We start from the raw sequence: 24,277 nt of genomic DNA on the forward strand, positions 1-24,277 counted from the left end.
GATGGCGCTTGTGACAACTCTTACAGGTGCTGGTAGATTTGCAGTCACGTAGATGATGACCAGGACGAAGACAATTATAACATAATTTGTGCTGTGTGATGACCTTTTGTTTTGCATTTAAGGATAGTTTTTTAAACTCATCGCACGTGTACACAGGATGGTCTCTGTTGCAACAACTCGCTCTCGTTGATAAGCGAGCGCTAACACCCATATTAGCTAAGCCGTCTGTTAGCAACGCATCGCGATCGCACACATCCACTAATGTATCGTCGCTCAATGCCACAAATACATCCAGAACGACTAAAACAGCTTCCGCTCGCCGTACATTTACTAACTCAACGGAGCTCACTGATGATATCCAAGCTGCGAACGATACCAACACTGTGGATGATTCTGACAACTGTAACCACTACAATCATCGTACTAAGCCGATTAGTGATGTTAGTGCTGGAAACTATCGAACAAATACACAAGCATCTTCTGATCCTGTTTTGAACCAAAACACCACCAACACGGGCATAGCCGAGAAAGTATGGTTATACTTCACGAACATCAAATCGCATGTCTCGGCTGATGATATGCGTGTGTGGCTTAAAGCTGTGCTACCAACGGACGATATTAATGTTTACCGTCTCACGAAAAAGGGTGTGAACCTGGACTCGATGTCCTTCATATCGTTCAAAGTGAGTGTTCCTAAATCTCTTAAGGAGCTTGCGCTGCAGTCTACTATTTGGCCAGTTTCACTTACTGTTCGGGAGTTTGTTGCTCGTGGCCTACCAAAGCAACGTGTACATGAAAGGGCTCGATTTGACCCTTCTGAGCTTATTTCGCATCGTACAAATAGTGAAAATTGCTCTTCAGCTGTGCCAAAAACTACCGCTCATCCGGATCATTTTTTGGAACATCGATCGCCACCCCCACAGCGCGTGATTCTATCACCATCCCAGATGACCGAGATCCTAGAGGCTATTCAACTGGAGTTTCCTCCCACACCGCCTCAGTTATCACCGGGGGTGGGGCTTCAATCACAATCCAATCTCAGCAACACGAACCGCTCACCACAGATCAGCCCGTTTGCCAAACGGATAGCTCACAATTAATAGACCCATTTGTGATATATTACCAAAATGTTCGAGGCCTTCGCACCAAATACAATGAATTGCGCCTTTCTGCGAATGAATCAGGGTTTGAAATGCTTGCCCTTACTGAAACCTGGTTAAATGAATCGATTCCATCCAACATGGTCCTTGATAGTGATGCCTACAACATATACCGCTGTGATCGAAGCAGGTTAAACAACGAACGTTCGCGTGGGGGTGGTGTGCTACTTGCATGTTCCGTTCGATATCCTTCTGTGGCACTTAACATTAATCAACCCACGCTTGAAGCTTTATGTATACGTGTTTCTCTTTCTAAGTTTCGTCTTTATGTGGGGATTGTTTATGTGCCACCGTATTTGAGCAGCGACCGCAACTATTTGGAATCCCTTTCTGCTTTCATCAGTGATGCATACATGCAAATGAAACCGAATGATCATCTTATCCTTCTGGGTGACTTCAATCAACCTGCGTTAGAGTGGTCGCTTTCTACCGCAGTAAGGCCAGATTCATCTTCAGCTATAAGACATTATGTGCCACATATTTCTTCGAATACATCCAATTCCTGCTTTTTGGATATGTTAAACCTGCATGAACTCTATCAGCTGAACGGGGTGCATAACCATTTAAATCATTATTTGGACCTGGTGCTCTCCAACTCTGCTGCAGCTGCTTGTTGTTCTGTGTATCCTGCTTCGTCACTGCTCGTGCCCCAGGATGCCCATCATCCTGCTCTAGAAATTGCGTTACCGTCTTCTTTATTTAGGGCTAGTAGGGTTATGAATGTATTACCTTCTGCTCCTAATTCATTGAGAGTTCGTTATAATTTTCGGCTCACAGACTATCGTAAACTTAATTCAATTCTATCTCGTTCCGACTGGTCTTTTTTTATCAATGTACATCGGTCGACGAGGCTGTCCAATCGTTTAATGCTTTGTTAACCTCTACACTCCTTTCATGTACACCTATTTTTCGTTCCCCTCCTAATCCTCCCTGGTCCAATCGTACTCTTCGCAACCTGAAAAAGGATAGAATGAAATATCTTAGGAGGTATCGTCTGAACCGATCTGCTTTCAACTTTCGTTTATTTAAGTACGCTGCCTCTGCGCATCGACTATACAACAGGGCTTGTTTTGAGGCCTATTCGAGTAGACTGCAATCGCGTTTCCGTTCTGATCCAGCATCCTTCTGGCAATTTGTTAGGATTCGAAGAGGGTGCAATACGTTACCTAATGAAATGGTACATGATTCTCGAACTGCCTCTACGCCTGTTGAGATCTGTGAGCTATTCTCTGCACATTTTTCCCAAATGTTTGAGCCACCGGTTAGTGACCCTAACCTTATTGAGGGTGGGCTACTCTACACGCCAGAGAACTTAATTAATCTCTCCGATATTTCGGTTAGCTCTGAAACAGTTGTACAGGTGTTCTTTGGGTTGAAACGTTCTTTTACTCCTGGTCCAGATGGCATTCCTGCCTCTGTTTTAATAAACTGTAAGGACGTGCTTGCTCCACACCTTGCTAAAATTTTCAACCTTTCACTTTCTCTTGGGGTTTTTCCTGCTCTTTGGAAATCCTGTTGGCTTTTTCCGGTACACAAAAAGGGATGCCGTAGCATTGTTTCTAATTATCGTGGGATAACCCAAACTTGCGCCACAGCCAAAACTTTTGAGCTATGTATCCTTCCAACCATACTTCATAGTTGTAGTTCAGCTATTAGCCCTAAACAGCATGGGTTTATGCCTGGTAGGTCTACTTCAACTAATCTCATGTCTTTTATTTCCAATATTTTTAGATCTGTTGAAGCCGGTACCCAACTTGATGCAATATACACCGACTTTCATGCTGCTTTTGATAGTTTGCCTCACTCTTTATTATTAGCTAAATTGTCTAAACTTGGTTTTGGTGATGGCATTATTAGCTGGCTGTCCTCATATTTAAGTAATCGATCATGCAGGGTTAAAACCGGGTCGTACTTATCTGAGGAGTTTTTTTGTACGTCAGGTGTCCCTCAGGGTTGTGTGCTAAGTCCACTTCTGTTTTCTTTGTTCATCAATGATGTTTGTAATGTTTTACCTCCTGATGGTCATCTCCTTTATGCGGATGATATCAAAATCTTTTTACCTGTGTCTTCTTCTTCTGATTGTCTGAGACTTCAGCATTACCTCAATGCATTTGCTCATTGGTGTTCATCCAATTTACTTCGCCTGTGTCCCGAAAAATGTTCTGTTATTTCTTTCTCTCACTCTCTTTCTCCTATTTTATTTAACTATACTCTCTCTAGCGCTTCCCTCTCTCGTGTTATGTCCATCCGTGACCTTGGTATTATACTTGACTGTCGTCTTAACTTTAAACTGCAGCTTGATGAGGTGCTACTAAAAGCAAATCGAACCCTTGGGTTTATCTTACGTTTTACCTCTATTTTTAGAGATCAAAGCATCCTAAGAATCCTTTATTGTGCTTTGGTAAGGCCTATTCTTGAATATGCAAGTATCATCTGGAATCCTCCCACTATTGATGGCTGTTCGAGAATTGAAAGCATTCAGCGCCTCTTTACCAGGATTGCCTTTCGTCGTTTGTTCGGTGCTGCCTCACTACCTCCCTATGAAACGCGATTGCAGTTATTCAATCTTCACTCCTTAAGCTTCCGCCGCCAAGTGTTTCAGGCTTGTTTTATTGGTGGCTTATTACTTTCTGCTACTGATGCTCCTGATTTACTCTCGTCCATCTCGCTGTATGTTCCCTCTCGTTCTCTTCGTCCACGTGATCCTCTGTCAATTGAAACACGTCATACTCTTTATACTTTCAATGACCCTCTTCTGTCCTGTTTCAGGTTGTTTAACCACTTTTACTATCTCTTTGATTTCGACTCCTCTCTTAACTCTTTCCGTAACCGTATTTTTTCTTCTAATTCCCTTTAATTATTCTCCTTAGTTTTCTATTACTCTCTTTTTTTTTGTTTTTGTTAAGTTTATGATAGTCTCTACGCTCTACTCTTGTTTTTTTTTTTCTTTTTTGCTAGGTCAAGACTAGGTTAGTTAGGCTTAGTTTTTCATGAATTATTTTGTTTATTTGTTAGTATTAAATTAGTTTTAAGTCTATTATATTTAGCCTTGATGGCGGATATTGTATGAAATAAATGAAATGAAATGAAATGAAACAAGCACAACCCTTGGTGTTGTTGTTCGGCATTGTGGTTGATGCAAATACACGTTGCTTGGGCGGTTTACCTGATGACGTTGATGGCAACACTTCTAACACTCCTACTCTACGGTACAGAAACGCAACCAAATCACTATACGAATCGATTTTCTTTTCTGCCGAATGTTCTTTCCAGCTTCGTAGTGTTGACGGATCGAGCTGACGGCTAAGCATTTGTATTAGAAGCGTATCCCATTGAGCAGTTGGTTCGCCTAATTGGGTTAATGCATTTACATTGGCTTCGAAATTTTCTATCAGTTTGCGTAGTTCATTTGCACATTCCTTTTTCAGCGCAGCATCTTCAAATAATGCTTCCTCATGCAACTGCTTCAATCTCTTTGGGTGGTTGTAGTGATTGAGCAACAGATTCCATGCCACGGAATTGGCACGCTTTGTATTAGCTGGAGTGCTGGGCCGGATAGTGATGTACGCAGGTAATACAACTTTTGTACGCCTGAATACAGCTCCGCACTATCGATCATCGCAACAAAGATCGAATGAAAGCTAGACCAATTTTGTGGCTTGCCATCGAAGACGGGAAGCTTCACGTCCGGTAGCTTGATGTTAGATGCTGGTACACATGGTTTTTTATCATTTGCTTCAACAGCACTAGCTAAATTAGCTTCAGCATCATAGTACGCTGATTCCACGGTTTGTCGAAGCGCAAGATTCTCCGCTTCATTGCCTTCATCTAGGGGCAACAGTTCATCTTGCAGGTCAATGAATTTTGCATATTGTTTTTGTACCAAAATGTTGGACCAAAATGTTGGAATAACTCAAGTGATAACACTGGGTTTTTTGCTGTAGAAAAATGTAGAGTTCTTTATTCGCTGCTACTGTATCGCCATGTGGTTTTTGACACTCGCTTCCCGTTTCTCCGTCTGTGCGCAAATGACACATGTGTTGTGTTTACAAACGGGTTGAGTTCTTATCATTCGCGTTGCGAGAACATTCGCGTTGCGCGAACAACAGCTAATGCAGGTAGGCGACAGTTTACAATGAATCTGTGTATGTCCAAACTGTCCACACTTAAAACACTGCATTTGTTTCGGGTAATAGGCTCTAGTTCTTATTTGTATACTGCCAAGGCGAATAAATTCTGTACTAACGGTAGCATTACAGGTGTCGAAGCAAAATAGTACGATGCTAGGAACTACGGGCGCCATATGGTGAGAGCGAAGCGAAAACAATACTAAGAACTCTGTATTTGCTTTGTAAAACAATGACACAATATGAACAGTGTGAAGCCTGCTCGCAAGTGGGATGAAAAGTGAAACAAAAGACAATTGTCTGCGCTAAGGCACGTGCGCGCCTTTGGTGGCCGATCGGCCTTTCTTAGAATTTCCTATGTTAAGCGACAAACCAGATTTAACTAATAAATCTATTAAAAAGCTTGGGGAATGGCTATTTGCTAATTTTAGGACTTCTGAGAATGAAAAATACACGCTTCGGCACAGGGTGTAAACAAAACAAACGAGAGCTCAATAGTATCGCCGAACATGTCAACGCCTGCTTCCGAACAATTCAATATCTCGCTGAAAGAGTCAATTATATGCTCGAACGAGTCAACAACTCGCTGAACATGTCAATAATATCATTGAAAACCCTGTAATTCGCAGCAGAAAAATGTATGTTGGTACAATTTCTCCATTCATTTTACGCGTTAAGCGCAGAACATTAATTACTTTTTGATCACTCAAGTTCTCAAGAATTTCTTCATCACTTAATCCTTTTAGATCCTGGGCAACAATAGCACACTGAACACTATTGATGGTCACATGAGGTGTAATTTTCACAAAGGTTCCATCGATTAACTTTGTAATTTTTTGTAGCTTCTCGAAGTGGATTTGGTTCCTGGTTTTCAGCAAAAGCCCCTTTCCACTGTCGATTTTGCGGCCAAACACACTAAGATCACTTCCAACGGCGTCCTTGATAGTTTTACCGACGATGAACGGGCTTACGGGCAAGGTAGAATTGTTTGCCATTTGAAGCACCAAATACTTTAGATCAGGGGTCTCCAAGCTACGGCCCGCGGGCCGCATTTGGCCCTCAAGCGCCTTTAATGCGGCCCGCGAGGGCTGGGTTAAGGTTAATTTAAATAGCTTTCTTTTCTAACAGATTATTTTTTTTTACTTCTGAAAGATGAAAATCGAGATTCCATAAAAGAAAGCTGCAGAAATTTGATATATTTCAATAGTATTTTCTTATTAAAACGAGATTTGAACTTCCACTCATTCTAAAGGTAGCGTCAAAATGGCCCTCAACAAGGTTGATTGTGAAGCAATGCGGCCCGCGAACTGAAAAGTTTGGAGACCCCTGCTTTAGATGATCATTCTCGTTTTTTTGTCTTTCCACGGGGGCATAGGTCACACCATACGAAAAGTCTCAGGAGAAAATTTCCCCCTAAGGGAGGAGGGCCTGACATGGTGTCGGCCCAAAGCAATGTCTCTTTTACCAACATGCTCCGTTAGCGATGGTCAGAAAACTGCAAAATAATAAATGCAAAATAATAAAATAATAATTTGCCTCCCTTTCTGGACCAGTGGAAATCCAACACTAACATCATCTGATTGATTCAACTTTATAAAAACTAAGAACAGTGTCCTGCGATCCTTCCGATCATATGGAATCATATCATATCCAATTATTTCAGACTAGATCACCTGTAGAAAGTTGGATTTTGGATACGGTCCCCATGTAATAATTTTGATCTCGCGCTTGCCAGGGTGACCTTCAAACATCGTTAAGGAAGGACATCGTTTAGCTGAAATAGACAAAACTGAGGTGGATTCTACATTGAAGCGGACTTATCGACTAAGGGAACTGGGGGTAGTTTCGACACCTTAAGGTTTTCCTCTGATTGCAATACTTTTGCCAATGTAAACTTACTAGTAGACATCGAAAAAGCTTTTTGGTGTATTATGTACCATCTTACGAGAAACTACGGTTCCTGGATTGATTTTGATAACATTTTGATAAAAATAAAAAAGTGTGTTTTTTGTTGCGTCACGACTGCAGTGCGGGTAAGATCGACACCATGATGGGGTAAAATCGACACCTTAGGGGTGATTTCGACACATTGGTTTTAGCGTTCAAAATAGCAAACTCTGATGGCCTGTAGTTTTCATTGAAGTTCAACAAAGTATTTCGTACCAATTTTACGAAAAATTAACACAAAACAGTATTGAAATATACGAAAAAATTAAGATACAAGCAAGAACAAAAATTTCATTTCAAATAGCATCGGACCAGACTCCATGTAGTAGAAGCTGCGGCGATAGCATCTGGTTTACGGAATAATTGGTTAAGATTCCTTTAAAAAAATAACCTGGCCATCTTCCAGTAATCTTTTTCTTTTTTTATAAAATCGAAGGGTGTTCAATTTTATTTGTCTCTGCCAACTCGAAAGCCAAAAATCGAACATTGGTCAATATGATTCTAAACCAGCGACTATTTTTTTCTTCAGTTAAGCCTACCCGGCCTAAAGTAAGCCTAAAATACGGTTAAAGCCATAACAATATTAACTTTCATAAGTCTAAACCATATACAAAGTACATGTTTTGAGTCCGAGTTTGGCAAACGTTCTGTGAGAGAATAATAGCTAAATTCCATAATTATAACTTCCTAGGTTTGTTGACATCTTGAATTTTAAAGCTTCTACGGTATTTTTAATTGCGTGTTTGTTCAGCTTGATTATTACGTTTGTCGTACATCGTTAAGGGACATCTTTATAAAATACAGGCACTTTCAAATTACGATATAAACAAAGTTAACATGCTACAAATAAGCATTACACTACTACCAAGTGGGGTGTCGAATTTACCCCCATTAGCCGCACAAGTTTTAGTGACATTTTATATTATATAGATTAATGTAAAAATTACGCCTTGTGATACAGAACTAATCAATAGTATTTATAAAACAATACTATTAACATCGAAACTATAATTTTGTTGAAATAACGCCACAATTCCTTAAGTCCCAGAAGTAAAAACTTACATCGGCTGTCAATCAGAACCACCATGTGTTTATTTTGTTGTTTTTTGACAATTGACAGGTTTCTGATCAGTGAAATGTGACTCAAATATTCGAAACAGTTGACATAAATAATATGTATAAGTTTTTTGTCTTCAAAAAGTTCTATAAATACAAAAACGGCAAGGTGTCGAACTTACCCGCAGTGTCGAACCAACCCCGACTTCCCCTACTCGTTCAGGCAATCATAGAAATCCTAAAAAGATTTTCGTTTCTGGAATCGTTAGAGTTTAGTGTCCTTACCTTGGGTAGGGGGACATAACTAAACTCTTTAAATGAGATGTCGATAGATGCACGAGGGGCATAGTCCTATCCCAACAGACCGAAAAATGTGAATTGCCATAATCGGTGGTGGTTTTATTTATAAACATCGAAGGGTTGTGGTTTTCTTACATCTGGTTCCGGGGTTGAACGTTATTGATTTCACCAAGTAAGTTCTGTTTATCTTTTGATGACAAGAACGATGGTTTTTGTCACTTAGTTCCTGTTTTGGGTTATAATGTATACATTGTTCCTGCTTTGGGTTAAAATGCATAAGCTGTTCCTGCTTATGGTTATGATGTATAAACGATTTCAATTGTTAAGTGTTCGTCTATGTTTACCTACGCTGCGCTTTTGGTGTAAGTTGCATGCGTTCCCGATTCACCTATTTCTTAATTGCTTTGTATCAATGTTGTGGCCGGTTGTGTTGCTATAGTATGATCTGATTTGCTGGGTGTGTTATAATGAATGTGTTGCAATGGTGTGATTTGGCTTTCCAAAATGTATTGCAATGTGTCTATACTTTATAGCGTGTATATAGCAGATATGTTACACATTATCTTTTCAGCCTGTTGAATGAGGCCAATTGGCTCAAAGTCTCTATAAAAATAAAGAAAAAAAACTTTACAGCCGCCATTGGCTTCGATTCCAATACGATTTTCATAATCTCCTCCTTGCTCAACTTATGCAGACCTTCTTGATATTCCATATTTCAAATTTCTGGGGGTTAAGCAACTCAAGCTAATCACTCGCTTTTTTGTGTTTGCGGCATATATCAACCAATAACGGTAACTTAGAAACCCTTCCCTTGTGTACGGTATGATGATGTGCAAGCATATTGCACGCGATTCGTACCTTATGCTCGTCGAACTTATCGAGTACTGTGTACGGGTCTCTTCAAATATATACAACACCCCTCTTCAATATAGGAATAAAAGCAGAAAATTGTTCACGGAGTTGAGGACTTAAACACAAAACAATAAACAAGAAACTCAATTTCAATCAACTACTGCCGATCTAATCGTAAACAAAACCAATCCACTTAAACAGCACGAAACATTTTTAATTGCTAAAAGCCATTATTGTTAAAGCCGCCACTGCATAATCAAACAAAATCAAGTACAAAGTATGTTGTACCTTCATTCGACTTTCGTAAATGCCAAAGTATAGGAGCGTCTGGTCGTTTCGAAGGTGCGTATTGGAACGATTAGTGTAAAGTTCGACATCGACAGTTTAGTTAAATGTGTGTAATGAGCAACCAAATTGCTTATATTTTCTTCGTAGTTATTCAACGGACAGCAGAAACAGTGACCATTTACTTTCTTCCCTCGTTATACCGTCTTCTTCAATGATCACGAAACGGTTGTTGTGTGTGTCTCTGCTGGTTTTAATGACGACATGCGCCAGCGGCAATAGTTGCACCGTTAAAAAGCTGTCGAGCATCCAATCAGTAGCTGCATGTCCAGGATTCAATGTTCAACTTACGCTGTATACAAACCGTCACCAGCTGGAAGTGACTTGTTCCGACAAACCCAATTTTGAACTGCTTCGTAATCTTCCCAATCTACAAAGCTTCGCGTTCAAAGAGCTGGCCTATCAGGACTGTCCACTCCCGGTCGGCAATCAATCGCTTGTGGAACTGCTCTCAGTATTTCTCAACCTTACCGAACTATCCTCCATCCAAAGGTTATTCTTCGTCGATAATGCGAAATTTTCCGACCAAATATCACTTGATCCACAGCTCTTTGCCAGCCTGCCCAAACTGCAGGTGCTGTCGATGAAAAATTCCTCCCGCATGCCGCTCGACAATCCACAGCTGTTCAAGCACTTGCCCAGCTTAACGTGGCTCGATCTGCGCCAAGGTGACGGTGATAGTCGTACCAATAAGGCACTGTTACACCCACTGAGTCAACTGATCACGCTCGAGTTGATGGAAAATGACCTGACCACCCTATCTGCTGAGTTTGTTTCCGATTTGCCTAGCCTTGAATCATTGACGTTGTACCACAATCAGTTGGAGCATATCGAACAGTTTGCTGAGCTGCCAAGTCTGACTTCATTAGACCTAACCTATAACCAGCTGATGACACTGCGGGAGGACGTGTTCGATAGGTTGCCTAGCCTTGCAAACCTCTATCTGGAGTGGAACATGTTCACAGGCCTACCAACCGGACTGTTCAAACATAACAGCAAGCTTACGGTATTTCATGCAGACAATCAGCATAGTTCCGGACTGGTGCTGGGTGATAAACTGTTCGCAGGACTAACGATGCTTCAGAATGTGTCTGTATCGAACTGTAAAATAACCATGCTTCCGGAAGGACTCTTTATTGGAGCTACCAAGTTAAGCAAAGTTGACCTCAGCGGCAACCTGCTGCAAAGTGTTCCGGAGAATCTATTTCGTGATTCACCTAACTTGAAGGAGCTCAATTTACAAAACAACGAGTTATTGAAGATGCTGCCTGACACGCTGTTGCGGGGTACCACTCAACTGCGCATTCTTATCCTTGGCCCTAACCAAACTAACAACCATATCAACAACAATGATTGAATCCAATAATTGATTTTTTTGCCATTTCCTTTTTATCCGTTACACATCTATCTCGAACGGTTTTGAAGCTATCTCGAGGATAATCTGTATATGAACAATAGTGATGCGATCGTGTCTCAAGCCGAGTCCCTGGAAACACTCAATCTCAGTGACAACCAACAAAGAGGTGAATGAGGCCAATTGGCTCAAAGTCTCTATAAAAATAAACAAACAAAAAGTGACAACCAAGTCGAACAGACGTGGAAGGAACCAAGTGGAAGCAACCGATATATTTTACTTCGACGACTTAACAAACCATATATGCCCTACTTCATTCTACACTATTGGCTTGGTGATCGCTCTCATCCTTTCTTACAACGCTTTCATGAAAATGTTTAGGAAATAGGAAACCTCCTATCTTTAAATTTTTCGCTCAACTTGATCACAGTCGTGAGCTATACACACTTCCCATTCCTACCGTCCAGTGCTATACAAACTAATAAATTTGCAACCGAACACAATTACTAATAACTCTCAACAAATTGATAGTACTATCTGCATGTTATGCAATATCCTGCTTGTTAGTAATCCGTGCAAAATACATGATTGATTTTTATTTTTGTTACGTATATTGTCTAGCTATTATACAACATTTCACAGTTGGTAATTATATCTGATCAACTTCGAACCTTATTAAAATGAACATCATATATAACAAGACAAGAACATATTACAAACAGGCTGTACTGGCAAACGAATAAATAAATAAGTAAGTAAACAACATAAAGCACCTGATCCTCAATCTTCAATGCAAGATAAACTTAAGACTACTTGTACTAACGCTGAGAGTTGTTTAAAGAGTAGTGTTGACATAAACACCACGAGGCCACAGCTTACAGTCGGTATGTTAAGGCCGGGAGACATTGTCCGTACTCGCTAGTGTAATTTCTATTTTCACTAGCGCATCTGGTGGCGGCTGGTGGAATCTTTTTTTCGTCATCCAGGGAATAGTCGTTCCGGATTTCAAATTTAAGTTGTTTTTTACCGTTTTTAATGCGAAAACGGCTAAAACACTTGCACAACATCATTTATCTATCAATTATAAAGCTTTTCCAGTCCAATTCAAGTGAAAAACATAGGAAAATAAGATATTTTCTGAAGCAGCTCCATATTGTTTGGTAAAATGCCTATCAGTCGCCGCCTGATGCGTTAGTAAAAATCGAAATTACAATTAGCGAGTACGGACAATATCACCCTGCCTTTAGATTGAGAAATTCAGTGGTCTCCTACCTGTGGTCTGTGGCGTTAACAGAAGTGGCCCAGGAGAAAAAAGTTTTTTTAAGAAAAGTTTATTTCAATACATATCGTGCAGTTTATTTCCCACAGTCAAGATTAAATTTTCATCAAGGACGTCTAGAATAACATTTAAACATATTTTTGATTAAAAACTTAGAACTAAGTCTATAAAATGTATGCCTTCAATAAATTCGGGCCGCTTTTAATGTATTTTCAAAGCCAAGAGATCCGCAATATTTAAAAGGGTGGTGAGCACTATTTTGCACACATGGTTCCTATAATTAGTCACATACTTCTGGTATTTTTTATCCATCTCCGGTCTACAAATGCATCGGGTGCATATAAAGGGTTGTTACTACGAATGTAACAATTTGTGAGTATCTTTGTTCGACTTTTTTTTAAACTGTCGCTGACGTATTATTAAGTTTCATTTCGATTAGTTTTGTTTGTAAGTTTTCGTAAGTTCTCTCGATTAATTTTTGTTAGCACCTTCGATGGCGCTTATTACTCTAAAGCTTGTATACCTTGAACCTATCTAACCCAGACCATGGCCGAACTTAGCATAATTATTTCCATAATTTCCCCTAATTTTATTCTTCCGTTGCACCGTCTGGTGTCAGCTGTTGTATTTGTAATTGTAAAGAAAGCTTGTTTCCTGTAAAACTCTTTAATTAACGCCTTTACTTATCGTACTAAGTTTGCATTGATTGAGAGCAGGGAAGATATAAAATTTACCATGTTTATATAATTGTTCGAAAACATTTGTTAAATCGAAAAATATTCCAACCGAAAAGCTCATCTTTTATATTGATTGTATCTTCGGAGTTATTTTCTGAAAACTACTAGCTGCAGGACTGTTGTAAAGTACATCAATTACTTTCCCGTATAACCATTTGATCGAAGAAGTCTCGCATTCGAGAAAATTTGCCCGTCCAGTTTGAACTAGATCGAAAAAAGGATCCTTTCGGATCGGAAAAGGAAAATCGATCCTTATGATCAAACATCCAACAAGCTGCAAAGTACTCCGCAAATATGTCATGACAGAACTGAGGAATACCATCTCTAACTCCATGTACTATTCCCGTGAGCTCAGACACTTTAGCAATATCCTGTAAGCATTGATCACCATCGCGTAGTTCATCCGAAGTAAGCAGTTTAGATCTCGTTGGTTTGTCAAACAAAACAAACAGCGCCATCAAACAGACTTGTGATTTGGTCATAATATGCTTATACTGGCTGTGTTGATCAGGAGAAAGGCTACCAAACCTGTTTGGATCGAACAAACTTGTCAAGAGACCGAACCAATCCACTTGATAAGCTTCCATAATGTATTCCAATAATTTGTATTTTCGATGGTTTCCAGCATATGTGTCATCCTTAAAGAAAGCAACGTAATGAAATGCATTCCATCCATTTCTTGAATTCACTTCCGACAAATCAAAACCGTTGGCAATCAAGCAGTGCAACATGAAAACACAACCGTTTTGAGCCGTCCAATGAAGTAGGTTGCGCCCTTCATCGTCGATACTGTGCAGATCGATTGATTGATGCAGGAGGTATTTGAATGCAGGTATTAATCTTTCATGAGAAATGGTTCTCTTCAACTTCACTAACCATTGCATGATGTTCCGAATAAGCTCGTTCTGGATGATGGTATTAGTTTTACGAACAATGTATCTGATTACCTGTAAATTACCTCCTTGTAGTGCGTAAATTAGTAGACGTTTGATTACATCTCGTTCAGGGCGCGGTTCATCTTCAAAACATAGGGAATGATTTGGAATACAGCAGTTAGTGGGATAGTGATTTACATCCACAAACGACAAGTCACAATCATTTTCCACATCACAGTGCATCGGCTCTTCCATATCTTCTACTGTGTGAATATTTAGATTAATGCAGAGTTGTTGAAAGAGTACGATCAATGCTTTCATATTTGTATTTTTAATAGCACATTTAACAGTATCAATAAGTGTTTCATTATCCACTTCTTTAAGCAGAGAATCGTTTAACTCACTTGCAATAATCATTGCAATATTGATAGCTCGATACTTTAATGCTACTTCAAAAACCGCAATTAATGTTTCTTCCGGAATCTTATCACTAAATCGTAATACTATTTGTTCAAATAATACATATATATTACACCTTACGATTTCGTGTAAGACCGATACATTTTGCAAATCAGGCAGGGGCGAGAATATGTCAACACGTTTTTCGTCGAGCAAATACTTTGCTAAGCTAGTTTGAAAGCGATCTGAAGCCAGTTTGGTATAATCATGTGTCTCTAAACATTTGAAGCAGACATGTGCATGGTTCAATAAATCTCTTAAGTCATTTGTCATTGTTTGTTCGACCAAGACATTCTCATCTACAGTAGCTTGAAGATTTAATAGAATGTCAATCGATTCATTATTTTCATAGGCAAAAGCATAATCTAATGCACTCCAGCCGAAAAGCTCATCTTTCGCATTGATTGATTCTTCAGACATATATTCCAACAACTGGTTGATTTCTTCTAAACGTTCATCCACAACAGCCACGTGTAATGGTAAACGTCCAAGATCGTCTTTCTTCTCGACATCTCCAGGATTATTGAAAAGCACATCAAGCACCTTTTCTTCCGATTGGTTGAGTACAGCCATGTGAAGTTCACAGTAAATGCTTTCCTTTAAAACCATTCGATCGAAAAAGTCTCGCATTCGAGAAAATTGGTCAGTCCAGTAGGAGCTAGATCGGAAAAAGGATCCTTTTCTGAATCGATCCTTGTTATCAAACATCCAACAAGCAGCAAAGTACTCCGCAAAAATTCTATGACAGAACTGAGGAATCCCATCTCGAACTCCTTGTACTATTCCTGTAAGATCTGAAGCCTTTTCAATGTCCTGCAAGCATTGATCACCATCGCGTAGTTCATCCGAAGTAAGCAGCTCAGATCTTGTTGGTTTGTCAAACAAAACAAACATCGCCATCAAACAGACTTGTGATTCGGTCACAATATTCTTAAACTGGCTGTGTTGATTAGGAGAAAGGCTCACAGCGAGGCTGCCAAACTTGTTTGGATCGAACATACTTGTCAAGAGACCGAACCAATCCACTTGATAAGCTTCCATAATGTATTCCAATAATTTGTATTTTCGCTGGTTTCCAGCCCATGTGTCATCCTTAAAGAAAGCAACGTAATGAAATGCATTCCATCCGTTAGTTGAATTCACTTCCGACAAATCAAATCCTTTGTCAATCAAGCAGTGCAACATGAAAACACAACCGTTTTGAGCCGTCCAATGAAGTAGGTTGCGCCCTTCATCGTCGATACTGTGCAGATCGATTGATTGATGCAGGAGGTATTTGAATGCAGGTATACATCTTTCATGAGAAATGTTTCTCTTCAACTTCACTAACCATTGCATGATGGTTCGAATAAGCTCGTTCTGGATGATGGTGTTAGTCTTGCAAGCAATGTACCTGATTACGTGTAGGTTACCTTCTCGCACTGCGTAAATTAGTAGACTTTCGATTACATCTCCTAGAGCAACACTTTCATCTCCGGATTGATTGATACAACAGGAAGAGGAACATGTATCTACAATCATAGGCGGTAAATTACACTCTTCTTCAGCAACACAGGGCATGTCTTCCATATCTTCAACTGTGTGAATATTTAGATTAAAGCAGAGTTGTTGGAAATGTAAAATAAAAGAGTTCATGTTTTTTCTCTCAATGGCAAACTTCAGAGTACCAATTAGTGCTTCATTATCAACTGCCTTTGGAAGAGAAACGTTTAACTCACTCGCAATAATCATTGTCGTATCGTGTGTTCGATATATGCCTGGCTTTTCCAACAATGCTATGAATTTGGCTTCCTCAATCTTTCCTCTCGATTGAATGACGAATTGTTTAAATAAATCTTGCATGTTATCTACTATCATTGCCTCAACGATCGATGCGTCGTGTAGATCAACCTGAGGATGGAATATGTCAACACGTTTTTCGTTGAGCAAATACTCGACCACTCTTCGATGAAAGCTTTCTGCGAACATTTTGGTATGTTCATAAGCGTTCAAACATTGTCCACATAGATCTGCATGGGTTAATAGACCACCTAATTTACTTGCAACTGTTAGTTCAAGTAAGGTTTGCTCATGCACTATCGCCTTATGTTTTAACAGCGTGAGAATCATTCTGATTTTTCCAAAAACAAACGCATAATCTAATGCACTCCAGCCTAAAAGCCCATCCTTCACATTGATTGATTCTTCTGATAAGTTTTCCAGTAACTGTTCGATGGTGTCTAAACGTTTATCCACAACAGCCAAGTGTAATGGTAAACGTCCAAGAGCATCCTTCTTCTCGACTGCTACAGGACTGGTGTGAAGTATATCATCCACCTGTGCGTTCGATCGGTTGAGCACAGCCATGTGCAGTTCACAACCAATGCTTTCCCTTAAAACCATTCGATCGAAAAAGTCTCGCAGTAGAGAAAATTCGTCCGTCCAGTAGGATCTCGATCGGAAAAAATCTACTTCCCTGAATCGATCCTTGTTGCCAAACAACCAACAAGCGGCAAAGTACTCCGCAAATATTCGATGGCCGAACTGCGGTATGTCATCTAGGAGACCTAAAATGATTCCAGTCTTTTCATTTCCTTGAAGTATTTCCTTTAGGTAGTTGGTGACTAACAGTTGTTCTTCGTTTGACAACAGCCGTTTTCGTTCCTCTTCATGAAAAAGGGTAAGAATCGCAAACAGCTTTAGCTTTTCTTTGCGATCCTTGTTAGCTGACAAAGTTAGTTGCTGCAGAGCAGGAATGAGTAGTGCTGTATCGGTTGTGCCACATTTATCTGCGTTCAATATTACTAACTTTTGCTCTACAAAATTCGATACTAATTGAAGTTGATCAATGTACTGTTGGTCGCTTATTGCTCTTTCGACAGTTCGGCTAGAAAAATCGACATACCGCTCCAGTATTGGTAACAGCATCGCACATCTCATGTATAAAAACAAGGGCGTAGACATTAGTTTGCTCATTCTTCTGAAGTTTAGAACATACAAAAGATACAACACACGATAACGGTCGTTTTTTCTGCATTTTTTCCAATCAGCTGACATGCGCCAAAGATAATTATATATGAGATTTAGTTGATCTATCATTGAGAACGGGCTTAATTGGTATATCTCACAGTTATGGAATGTTTTCTTCAATTCCGCTATGAAATTGTATGGCCTTGAGGAGATATATAACTTATGAATTCCAGCAAAAGTAGCCAGTCTGCCCAAATACGACATCACAAAATCCTTATAATGTGGGGCAATTTCATCAAATCCATCAAAAATGATAACGAATTGCGATGAGTTGAGCTTTTCCACAAACAACCGCACCACTAGCAATTGTTCTACACTCAGGGACAACGTGGTTGCCGTGCCATCGTCAAGCGCTACTTTTCCGCCCGAAACTGCTAAAATTTGAACCGTTTGCTTGGCCTGGTTTCTAATTTCATTCGATTCATACGCGGATAGAATGCTTACAGTAGTTGCAAACAGCGTCAGTTGAAATAGACGGAACAAGATCCTGATTGTGGTTATATCATCCACAGGTGTGAGGTGTGCTTTCTGCAATTCGTTGAAATCCGCAGAATACTTAAAAGCATGCATACGAATCACACACAAAGAGGGATCGTTGCGCGATAAGTACGACGCAAGCCAGGTGAAATAGGAGGACTTTCCACACCCCGCATCATCTAAAATGATGTGCACTTTCGATTGGTTACTAAACTTGTACGGCATTTGGTAGTTGAGACTTGCTTGTGATGTGATGGCTACATCCAACCTTTCAACTGTATCTTGTCCAGGAAGTATTAAACTATCAAAAGACGGTTTCTCAGAATAGTTTCCATGAAAGCCATCAAATCGAAGTTTCGATTCTACGACACTATTTTCTGACTTTGTTTCATCATCATTATATGGCTGTAGACTACGCGGAATGTACCATGAGCTTATCGTTTGAAAGTTCCGTTGATTTATGTTTTTAACCTCATTTTGATCGATTTGATGACCATATCTTTCCAGAACTTTGCATAACATGCTCAACGAGTCCGTTTTTCGCACAATCTGATTGAGAGCGATTGTTGTTTCAAAAAGAAACAACTGTTTATATCGCTCAAATAGCTGTTCCCTTGACTCCTTGGTAAGATCACTAACTAATAAACAATCTTCTGGTAGATCATTTTCAGCAACTTGTTCAATGACGATGAGTTTAATTATATTGGCTCTTGCATGATTCTCAATATTGGCAAGTAGCTCTTCGTCCAATGCGCCAAGAATCGTTATAATAGTATTAGTGGATAGTCCGACCTCGGAAATAAACTTCATCACATCTAAAAGAACAGTACACAAGTTGTCTTTCAATTGACCTCCTGTACTATCTACAATTAGACAGTTGTAGTCAAGCAGCTGTGCCGTTTGTTTCACAATCACTGAACTCATTTTCATGTTAGCTGTGGTATAATATCGATGAATACGATCGCATGACTTTTCATTAAAGAAATTATGAATTTTAAGACTCCTGAGAGAGCAAGGTTCTAAAGCAATGGTTGAATACAAATTGCTTTCGCCGTCTAAATATCGCTTGGTAGACTTTTCAATCTTACAGTAACTATCGTTTACTTTCAGTTCTATGAACTTCTTTTTAATGTTTTCCAGATTTATATCATCACGTGGATTTTCTCTCAGAGCGTGAAGGAGTATGTTTTGTAGATTTTCAAACTTATCTTTCTTATCATTGACCCATGGTGGCATCAGCCCCAGCGCTTGTTCCAGCAGCTCTGTATCATTTTTTGTACCGCACACTAACAAGAACTTATCACTAAATTGTTCAATCATAGCGTCAACTTTTGCATACGGCTCATTGACTGAGTTGGAGTTGGAAAGGAGTTTCTCAAACCTGCTTGCTATCAAAATGTGTGTCGCTTCGGGTTTCTCTTTCGGTGCATTTGATTTGTCTTTTTTACTTCCTAGAGCAGTCTGAATCATCCCGGCAAGGGTTTTTCCTGCAGTACTTTGTGGCTGTTCGATCAACTTGTATACGCCCGGCTTAACCTTTTCAACGCAGGCTCCAATTAAATCACTGTACAGTTGAAAGATATAGCAATCTTCACCATTAATTTCCTTTTTGTCTTTAATGCAAGATGCAAGCATCTTTCCTAACTCTTCCAAACTGGTTTTTCTTAGCCTATTTTGTATGGTATTGTTTTGCTGATTTATGACGTAACTTTTTCCACCGATACTGTCTAGCAAAGGTGAGATGCCGTCAGCAGATGGTTGTGCTTGGGGTACAATTATCGTAACTTTATCATCTACCTTTACGTTAGTACACAGAACGTACCTATGGGACGCTTTCAAGACGTTAGCATTATGCTCGGATAGATCCTCTCGATGGTGTTGAAGCTCCAGATATGACGCAAAGTAGGTAGGGATGGAATAAGGACCCTTTGAAGTAAGTCCACTAAGTAAATCATGATGTGTAATAGACTTCAACTTTCCCACTGGATCTTTATGTTTAGCTTGAATGTAAACAGTACCCTTGGGTACAGTTGCATTTTCGTAGTGCAGGACTATATCGTCAAACTTGCCGCCATCCTTGTTTTCCATCGTGATCTCGAATTTTGGTAGTTGTCGTTCGCAATGTAGATTGAAAGCTCGAAGAAGTATAATCATTCCTAGTTGTAGGTGGTAAAACATACCATGATAGGAAGACGTTCCCTTGGCTTCGTTTTCATCCAATGGTTTTGAGATTTTGCTGGCTGACGGCATCGAGTCATTGTTTTCAGCTGTTGCACTATGGTCAAATGACGCTTTTCGTTTTTGCGCTTGTCCATTCATGTTTTGGGTTCCTGTAAATATACATACAATAAACCCACCTATATCGTGTAATAATTGGCGGCCGATAGAAATATAAGACGCAATGAGTACCTGGTTCAAATTGTCGCTGAATCGAAACTGTACAAATTAAACTGAGATTGAGTTGGTGTTTTCAACGATGATTTTAACTGTAACAAGAGAAATTTGTAGTATCATTTAAATCAATTCATAGCTCTTGTCTTCTTACACTTTTGATAAGAGAAAGCAGACTATGATATTGAGCCGTATTGTTTGAATAATGTCATACACTAAAAGTGTTAAAATTTTGGTTGCTCAATAAATCGATGGTAGACACAACTTGTTCGTAATTTCTGCAAATATCTTGACCAGTGATGAAGCTGATAAATGAAGCTAAATCGAATAAAAAAATGTTGCTAAATGTTGATACGATTCGACAAATTAGTCTTTTTGAGCTTGTGTTCAAAAATATGGTTCGTTAGGCCGATCCCGTGGTACAGTCGTCAACTCGTACGACTTGAACAACATGACCTGCATGGGTACAAGTTCCATTCGAACCATGCCTTCCATACTAAGTGCTAACTACATTCAACTACATGTACAGGTAATCAATTAGTCACTGATAGCCAAGCCCAGTAGTAGTAAAGGCAAACCTAGAACGATAACGCGTCAAATAAAAAGAGGAAGGTTATCATACTTTGTCTGTTTAATTCCTACTTACTTACACCATTCACTTACTTACTTATCCGGCGCTACAGCCGCTTTGCGGTCTTGGCCTGCCTCAGGAGTGTCCGAAACCGCTCACGGTCTCGCGCCTTCGTCTGCCAGTCCGTTTTTAACCCTAAGTTTACAAAAACACTCGAACTCGAAGTAAAAGAAAAAAATATACACCTTTGATTACATGGGCGAATGTGTCATCTTTGAGTGCGTAATCTTATTTTTCATAAGCAAAAGGAGCTTTTTTGGATGTCTGTTTTGGTTAATTCTGCAGTTCTGCAATTGTCATACCACTATAGACAATTGTCATACCACTTGCCCTAATCCACTTGCCCTAATACACTTGGACCATATTTTGATATGCCTAATTTATTATTTGCTTTGAAACATCTATTATTAGCTGTGTTAAATAATAAATTAAAAAAAAGACAAATAACGTCATACCTATCACCCAAATGGTAAGGCGGTTCGAATAAATTTAACTTTGCGAAGTATAAAAGCTGTCCTAATATTTTAGATTTTTCAATGAAACCAAATACTGCGCGTTCGAGGTTTTACTTTAATACACAACTTTTGGAATGCTAGTAATCTATTACAGATGATTCCCATGGTAGAGTCTTCAAGCGTACGAACATGTCCACCATTCGTTAAACTCATAGGCCCATCAGAAATGAGCAATTTGTACTTTAGATTCTATCATATCAAACTAGGTGGACAAAATGTTGAAGCATGTGCGATGGAATTGAGAACGACTAATCATTGTTGAACCAGCCGTTCATCAAAATACAAGTCTGCACGAATAGTGAAGGAAAAATCGGTAAAAGATCGTCAATACACGACAAACACCACATTTCACAAACTGAAAATGATCCTATTGCTTGTACAAACTTTGATGGTGGTCTATTTCTCTCTCTAGCTTACCCAGGTGACTTTACCCTGTCTAAACAACACACTGTGAGAAGCTGAATGATTGAACTGAAGTGGTCTGTAATCGATAAACGAAGAAATAAAATTGGCGGGTAATCTTATCGCGTAAAGCATTACCCTCTATTCTGATCTCTTTTTTGTGAGAATGATGATAAGGAAACGATATATGTAAGAATCCCCACCCTCCTCATCATATATGCGAGTGCACATGTTTTCGATTGCAAACATCTGGATTATCAACATTTTCAACTTCACGCACTTTACTGTATATGGTCATATCATCCACCATTATAAAACCTTATCAATGTTTTCGCCTTCATTCTTTTTATCCATGCTTGCGAAAAAAAAAACTTCCGGATGTACTCGATTCGCAAACGATTCGTTCCTTAGAATTCGATCGGCTTTCAATATTTCGTATCATTTGTTTGACTACAATGTATCTGTGTCTCGTTGCCGTTTACGTCTTCTTGACTCCGTTTTTCCAATGATACAGTTTGTTACAGTAGGGGGGACGGGGTCGAAAAATCACAATTTTTGCGTTACGTGGTTGATGGATGACGCCTTATAGCAAAAGCGTAATTGCCTTTGCGATATATTTCAATGAAACTTTTGCATTGTCCCTTTTTTATAAAACGTCAAAATCTAAATTTGCATCATTCAACAACTTGAAAAATGGAAACAAACCCCAATCGTCTTTAACACCACACATTGTTTGAAAACTCCCATTTCAAACCAAGAGAAACCAAGCTATCTGGACGTGCCCCTGAGTGAACATCTGAGCCATCCGAACACTATCCAAAAAGGGTGACATCGGGTCCACATCCCGTAACATAAAGTTCCTTTCAGAAAGAATCAAAGTCAAGTGTTCCAACATTATCAGAACCTTTGAAAAATCCTTTATCGAATGATGTATATGTTTCGCAATTCATCGTGTTTCAATTATTCCAATTCCAAATGAATATTGTTAACATTTTTCAATTTCTTACAAACAAACTAATCAAGATTTTTTGCGTTTAAAATTTAAATTTACCTTCAATGAAGGTTGTGCATACGTTTTGCTTCAAATTGCGAACTGTAGTCAATAACGCACACCGTATGTCAAACTCATATAGTCATTTGGATATGAATGGCAGTAAATTTGTTCTACAGTTCTTGCAACATTACGATATCAATCGCTGAACGTAACGTACACCTAGGACGCATTGGAATAACTCAATTTTCGAAAAAAAACACGATCTTCTGCCGGGTGTTGGAGTGTAGCATAACTGATATACAGTACTTATTATAAACCACACTGTCAGCTATAGACACATTATAACACACTTCGGCCAAATCACACTATTTAAACTCATTCATGATACCACGCTCAGCAAATCATATCACACTTTACCGACATTCCTGGAAGAGTTCAGGCCACTTCGTTCATATAAAAACAATTGTGACACACTTATTGAAAACACCCAAAACATACATAATAAGCATATCAGGCGTTACTACGCCAAACTAGGTGAACTGATAACGCACAGCAACTTACAAGCTCAGCGACGAAAACATTCCTTCTTTAGCAACAACAGTTGAAACCTCCTTTTGCAATACATTCTAACCACAGCTTAGGCACACATCGAAAAACACCTCGCACCAATTCAATTTATAAATTGTTACCAAACGTTGGCAGTAAGAGAAATTTCTTAAAGGCTTCTATGATCGCCTAGACGATCAAGTGTTGAAAAGTGCACTTCGAACTAAGTTTACTTCCACCTCGGCTCAAGTCAGCAAAATACTGACCTACCACGACGGTGCTCGACGTCCAGTTGTGTATGAACGATCACCACATTAAATGGCGACTGTGACCTTAATCTGCAATCGACGGGCAGATGTTTATGTAAATTCAAGCAAAATGTGAGACGTACAACGTTAACGTACAACTAAAGAGTAAGTGACGTGTTAACGCGTGGAAAGCCATTGGAGGCGTATGAACAAGAAGTGTGAAATGTGAATTTACGGAAAATTAATCAATGAAGATAGCCCAAGTGATCTATAATAACGGTTTATAAACAGCCAGAAGCAAGTGCAGTGCAGTGCAGAATGAAAAATAAAAACCATTTACTGCAGTGTACTGCAGAATGAATGTTTAATTGATGAACAAACATTACCCGTACACAGTGTTGTGAGAACCTATCCCAATGTGTAAAAGCGTATTAACGCTCATGCGATGGATTTACCAGTAGAGTAAGGTTGAAACGAGAAACGATGGAAGCTTAAAAAAAGTTAACTTTTCACAATTACACACAGCATAATAGAGAGTTATAAAATGGGTAACGACGCGTCAAACCCTAAAGC

General features: G+C 39.3%; 2 protein-coding genes across 11 annotated transcripts; one reads left to right on the forward strand and one right to left on the reverse strand.

The window, feature by feature from the left end:
- Nucleotides 1-9,983: 9,983 nt before the first annotated feature.
- On the forward strand, nucleotides 9,984-11,144 carry LOC3291132 (leucine-rich repeat-containing protein 15). The gene has a single exon (XM_559140.4). It carries the CDS (start codon nucleotides 9,984-9,986, stop codon nucleotides 11,142-11,144), a length of 1,161 nt encoding a protein of 386 aa, XP_559140.3.
- A 1,327-nt stretch (nucleotides 11,145-12,471) lies between these two features.
- On the reverse strand, nucleotides 12,472-24,277 carry LOC133392731 (uncharacterized). 10 transcript variants are annotated; one of them, XM_061653599.1, is made up of 5 exons: nucleotides 23,472-24,277; nucleotides 21,036-21,157; nucleotides 20,523-20,946; nucleotides 20,387-20,463; nucleotides 12,472-20,307 (listed from the first exon to the last, which is right to left on the reverse strand). In XM_061653599.1, the coding sequence occupies exon 5, from the start codon at nucleotides 20,294-20,296 to the stop codon at nucleotides 13,289-13,291; it is 7,008 nt and encodes a 2,335-aa protein (XP_061509583.1). In that variant the 5' UTR covers nucleotides 20,297-20,307; nucleotides 20,387-20,463; nucleotides 20,523-20,946; nucleotides 21,036-21,157; nucleotides 23,472-24,277; the 3' UTR covers nucleotides 12,472-13,288. The 10 variants fall into 10 exon arrangements, with proteins under 10 accessions (XP_061509583.1, XP_061509590.1, XP_061509588.1 ...); XM_061653606.1 differs by lacking the exon at nucleotides 23,472-24,277 and adding an exon at nucleotides 21,932-23,438 and having other exon boundaries at nucleotides 20,523-20,686; XM_061653604.1 differs by lacking the exon at nucleotides 23,472-24,277 and adding an exon at nucleotides 21,932-23,438.

The sequence above is a fragment of the Anopheles gambiae genome, chromosome 3, assembly GCF_943734735.2.
Source record: "Anopheles gambiae chromosome 3, idAnoGambNW_F1_1, whole genome shotgun sequence".
Taxonomy (NCBI): domain Eukaryota; kingdom Metazoa; phylum Arthropoda; class Insecta; order Diptera; family Culicidae; genus Anopheles; species Anopheles gambiae.